At 40.4% G+C, this 6,000-nt stretch overlaps 1 protein-coding gene across 2 annotated transcripts in view; it reads right to left on the reverse strand.

Moving 5' to 3' along the window:
* LOC148117629 (uncharacterized) overlaps positions 1 to 5,674 on the reverse strand; it is a 46,461-nt gene extending 40,787 nt beyond the window's left edge. The window contains exon 1 of one of the 2 annotated variants that reach the window (XM_087902341.1): positions 5,565 to 5,674. In XM_087902341.1, the coding sequence (XP_087758467.1) occupies positions 5,565 to 5,603 (39 nt within the window). In that variant the 5' untranslated portion in view covers positions 5,604 to 5,674. Of the gene's footprint in view, positions 1 to 5,522 lie in introns of both variants that reach the window. The other variant, XM_087902340.1, reaches the window with a different exon arrangement.
* Positions 5,675 to 6,000: the final 326 nt, after the last annotated feature.

Raw genomic sequence — 6,000 nt, forward strand, 5'->3', positions numbered from 1 at the left:
TAATGAAACATCAAATTAGGTTTGGAGAGAACTTTGATCTTCCTAAGAATTAAAGTTGCCAAATTATTCTGATAGGTCTTTAATTTCCTTTAAGTCTTTGATTTATAGTAGCTGTTAAATGAAACGCATTAGCTGTCTGCCTTTTCCTCCCTACCGGCCCACCCTGTCCTTCGTCTTCCATCAAATCAGTGGTGCAGGACAGAGAGCCGGCCACTCGGCCCTTCTCACCGTGCACCTGTCCCACTTGCCATTTTTAAATGTCTTCATAAGGATCCTCTGAAGCCCCTGTGCCCTGAGCACAGACCCATTTCTTTGGGTTTTGTGTATCTCCAGGAGAAGGTGAGGGGACCTTTTGGACCCACCTCGCAGGCCGTCTCTGCATCACCATGAACCCAGACTTGCTGTGGTGCCAAACCTGAACTTAAACAACAGTTCTCAGTGCAAGCTGTCCCAGAAATGTTTCTTTAAAAGTGATGGGCAGAGAAGAAAACACATGAAAAAGCTTGGCTTTAAAGCCAAATTAAGGGTGTGTCGGATCAAACCTGGTTTTCATTTTCTGAGTGTCTGAAGCAGCCACTTGGGTTCCCAGGAGTTTTCCTGTGATGGGTTGGTTAGTAGGGTCACATGAATGCCTCGCTATGAAACGACTTGAGTCCAGTGAGATCTCATTAGGATTAATATTTCAGGGATCCTTAATATTTTGATTTGTTTTCTGAGATTGGATTTTATTTTATCTGACATTTCAGTTCATCTAAATCTTGTGTTCTGTACATGCGTTGTTTGACTGTACCATCGACTGTTATGGAAACACTTGATCTATTTACTGAAATCATAGTGAAGAAAACACATTTTCCAATATTAAACAAGTATTTCTTATTTATGTTTTAGTTGTTAAGGCATTTGCTCCCCCTCATTTAGATTTTTATTGATTCTTTTTAAAAAATATTTATTTGTTTATTATGTATACAATATTCTGTCTGTGTGTATGTCTGCAGGCCAGAAGAGGGCACCAGAACTCATTACAGATGGTTGTGAGCCACCATGCGGTTGCCTGGAATTGAACTCAGAACCTTTGGAAAAGCGGGCAATGCTCTCAACCACTGAGCCATCTTTCCAGCCCCTAAACAAGTATTTCTAGGAAGGGAGCAGCTCAGTGGTAGAAGAACTGCTAGCAGAAGCCCTGCTGGGTTTTACTCCCAATGCAAAAATTACCTAGAATAATGGAAAATAAAAGATATCCCAAAATAATAGTTGTAAAAGCAAATAAAATTTTAAAAAGGAAAGTCAAGTAATAATGATGACTTAGTACTATTTTCTGTAGACGTGGGCCATGAAGGACCAAAAACAAGAAGAAATCACATAGATCTGAAGGAAAATCAAGAGCATCCTTCAACTCTGAATCTAAACCTATGCAGTATGAAAAAGGCGCAACACTGTCACATTTTACATACAGAAATCATGAGCTGAACAGTGATTGTGTGAGGATAAGCGCATCAAGACAGGGCCATCCTTGGGTGCATATGGAAGTCAAGGCCACCCACCCCTACTAAAGATTAGAGAGCAAAATAAGTAATTCTGGCAGAAAATTTTTAGACCACACATGTTTTTCTATTTTTTTCATAGCACAAGAAGCATTGATATTTTCAGACCTATGAAAGCATGAAGACATTACCTGTATTTAAGTAAAGCTATTATTACTTTTCTATAACAGCTATAATGTACCAAGAAGGTCAAGGTGAATCCTGGTATATGCTATACCTCATATGTAAAGGCCAATGTATAACTTTTAAGAACTGATTCTCTCTACCATTGGAACAAATTTATTGTACATGTATGTCAGTGTGCATTGATGGGATGAATCATCTCAAGAGCTCACAAATACATGTAGTCAAAGTATTAAAAACAATTACTGGAACATCAAATCAGTGCTAAAAAACAAAATAAAAACAAAAAAGTCCATTCTCGGTAGTAAGAGCAGTCCTAGGAATTTCAAGTCACAGTCGCTGAAGGACTCATACATTAGAATGGCATGAACTGAGCAGTACTTTAAGTGCTTCACTCTGGTTCCTGTTTGGGAAATAAATTTTACAGACTTATTCAGCTATTATGAAAACCAAATGGCAGAATAGATCTACCTCGAGATGCTGCTATACCACTCTTGGGCATATGCACAAAGGATGCTTCATTATTTAGTTGATTTTTTTAATCTTTGGCACTTTTAGAGGCCTACCACTAGCTTTCTAAATAAATCACATGGAGGTTTATTCTTACCTACGAATGCCAAGCCTTAGCTTGGATTCTTTTTACATGGCTTTTGTTAACTTAAATTGTCCCATCTATCTTTTGCCTTTGGGCTTTTATCTTTCTCTATTCTATATACCTTTATTTACTTATTCATCTGCATAGCTGGGTGACTAGCCCCTGATGTCTGTCTCTCCTTGTCTTGTTCCTGGATACTTCTCTCTTTCTCCTTCTACTTATTCTTGCTGAACAACAGCCACACCTATCCCAATTTTACCTATCTATAGGCTATTCAGATATTTATTAGACCAATCAAGTATTTTCAACAGGCAAAGTCACACAGCTACACAGAGTTAAAAAATGCAAGAGAAAGGAATTCAAGAAATCCTGTCATACAAATATTCCACAACAATTCCACATTGTGTCTAAACTAAAATAAAAGGTTTGGGTTTTTTCACTAAACTACATACAACAATCCACTTATCAAGATATTTAATAATATTTAAAATATTCATTATTTTTGTATTTAGCAAGTTTAGAGAAAATACTCTATTACCTACCCTATTTTAGTAATTCAAAACTTTTTCACCTAATTTACTTTCCATCATAAGTAAGGAAAACTATAAATCTAATTGTTCAGTCTTCTGCTCCATCACAGATCCCAGAAGGATGTAATAATACCTGATGTCAGAGAATTCTGGCTGCCTGGACAGTCACTTGAAGTTCCTCGGCATCCGTGGGCCATAAATCTTTAACCTACAGGCCTAGAGTATCTGACAGACTTGTCAGTGAAGCAGGGAATTTGAAAGACTGTCCCAGCTTGTACTGGCAAATGTTATCAGTTACTTTCCTCTGTGTCTTTCAGAATGTCTTGCAGACTCTCTGGTGTAGCAGGAACCTTGAAGACCATCCCACCATGTTTTGACAAATTAAAGCCTACCTGGTGTAGGAGGGTCTCCTGTCTGTGCTACTTTCATTGGCCTAGTTGACAGGGCAAACTCAGGTAGGTGGGGAAGACAGAACAGAATTCTGGGAGGAAGAAAGCAGAGTCAGAGAGAGCCACCTGCCATGAAGCTGCTAGGTAAGACATGCTGAATCTTTCTCGGTAAGCCATGAGTTCATAGTCACATACAGATTATTAGAAATGGGTTGAATCAAGATGTGAGAGTTAGCCAATAAGAGGCTAGAACTAATGGGCCAGGCAGTGATTTAATAAATACAGATTTCTGTGTGATTTTTTTGGGTATAAGCTAGCCAGGCCAGGGATGCAGCCTGCTCTCCACTACATCACCTACCTGCTCCTCATTCTGGCACACTCATCTTTGGTGATAACAATTTTTTCCTAGACACCTGCCTCTCACCTCCCCCAAGGAACAGATGCCTGACATCTCTGGGATGCCAGTACTTGAGATGCCTCTCCAGCCACACCTTTTGCTGAATGTGGACTCCTAGCTCTCCCCTTTCCCATGATGCCCTGTGCCCACAGCAAGTTGCCAGATTTGAGTCTACATCCCCCAAATCCCAGCTGGCCAGGTCCAAAGTGCTAACTCTCTGGGACAGGGGGCAAGAATAGATGCAAGGGCTGGGGCCTAAGCTCCTAACTTAACATTCTAGACTCTTTGGATATAGGGGTGACAGAAAATTGGAGTGGTAAATATGAAAAACATTTAGGCTCTCTTTGGAAAAAAGGATGTAGACTCAAATCTGGCTACTTCCTGTGGAGTGCTCAGAACCACTTCCACAGAATATTTAAGTGAACTCCCAAATGAGGAACACGTGGTCTCTTTCCCTTCCTCCCAGTGGTCACGTTCGTGACCCCTTGGGGCCACCTGAGAGTGCAGAACTCCCATTAAACCTGGACTTATTTTTTAATTTGGCTTGTTTTGATTTGAGTTGATTGGAATTTTTCATCGGCAGAGAGCTCACATTAGGAAAATACTCCTAACACCTTTGATGGTCTCTATATCTTTATTCCCCAACTTAACACATATCCTGCTTTTTTATACTGAGCTCAACATATCTTTAAAGCAAAGAGGTTGATTTAACTCAGCAGAGTTTTTTATTATCCAATGTCTCCCCACAGTTGTTTCCTTTCCATTAGGATTAAAAAAGTAAAATTTAATCCATTCTGTAACCTATCTTTGGGTGTCTTAATTACCCCATTCTGTTAACTGAACATATTTTTAAGATGCCTGATGAAGTAATAATCTAATTAATCCTAAAGACACAGGTCACATTCATAAAGTAACTACTGTCACTGTGTAACTATGGTTACTTTGTAACTGTTGTTAAAGAAAGACAGACCAGGAATTATAAAACAATCCAGGCATATTAGGGCTTGGAGGAAGCAAGGAGAATGCAAATATGATGTAGTTGTCAACTCTAAAACTATTTTGAAAACTTGAGACAGATTTTATGGCCATGTACTCCAGAGACTAGGGATTTGTATTCGACCACATTAAAAATTTCTCATGTATTTTCTCGAAAGATCAATGTCTTAATGCGGAAAAGTTCTGTTCAGTAGGACCACAACATTTTACCCAGATCTTCTATTATAGATGTACTACAGTAAATATAGCAATTAGGTTTAAAGATAAGGTCAGTCCCTTTCCCAGATTCCTTTTTGCACTGGTCTGTAGACTGCAAACAATGGTCAATCAGGACACTGATAGAGCATCTACAATTGACTACCTGATTCCACATAGATAATCTCAACTACTTAAGAAATGGGAAATTTTTCACCCTCAGTCCAGCCTCTCCTTTTCTGCACGGTGTGCCCTAGCATCCTAATCTCTAACAGTCCTGATTACAACACATTTATCTTTTGGGTGACTTAGAGCCTAAATTCTTCTTTGTGAGACTAAACTATTTCCAAAGCATTGGCAAATCCTTCATATCAGCACTTCTACTCTTCTACGTTGCAGCTTAGAAGTGCAGTGCTATCCAACAGGTGAGATGCCTTGATAACGTCCGCATAGTTAAAAATAAATGGAGATTGTACATAAAGTTAAATGCAAAGTGATCAATATCAAGAAGAAACTGGAGAAACTAGGCTTCTCCGTCTTTGGCATACTGAAGTTGACAAAAAAGATGTTTGTACACACAGCATCCTGCTCCCAATTCTCAAAGCCAATTAAGCCCAAAGTGCAAAGTTGTTCAGAGGCCTGCCCCTTGGTCTAGGAATTTACAGGACCGCACGGGACTTCACAAGGCAGGGAATCTGGCGGCAGGTTCCCACACGGATCCCGGAAGAACACAACATCCTGTCTCCCTCAACTCACCCTCTGCTCCTCCCCATCTGGAGACAGCATTCCCCAGCTCACCATGCTGTCGTTTCTCAGGTCGCCAAAGCTGTTCATCATCTCCTAGCAGCAGCAACTTCACCACAACACATAAACCACTGGTGCCAGGTCCTCAGCAAAATCGGCAATATCGAGACGGAAAGCGGATGCCCGGAAGAGGCCTGCATTAGTTCTGACTGGCAGGTCAATTGGAGGGCCTGATTGGCTAGTGCGGCCTGAGTGACAAGAACACCTCCCACAAGGCTGAAGTGTACTTAAAGAGACAGCACAGAGGTTTCTGGTCATTTCATCCACCTGAGTCAAAGATCTTTTCTTGATAGGCCGAGATATGCATTTCAATAGCACTTGCCCCTGGCTATAAAAGCAGACACCTTCAAAATCTTGCACTCCTTAGAAACTTTCCCTTTTTCCTCCAGGACACAACGTGGCTAGCTGGCTTGTACTGTGCACTGTGCTG

This window comes from Myodes glareolus, chromosome 27 (genome assembly GCF_982192425.1).
Source record: "Myodes glareolus chromosome 27, mMyoGla1.1, whole genome shotgun sequence".
NCBI classification, from domain to species: Eukaryota; Metazoa; Chordata; class Mammalia; order Rodentia; family Cricetidae; genus Myodes; species Myodes glareolus.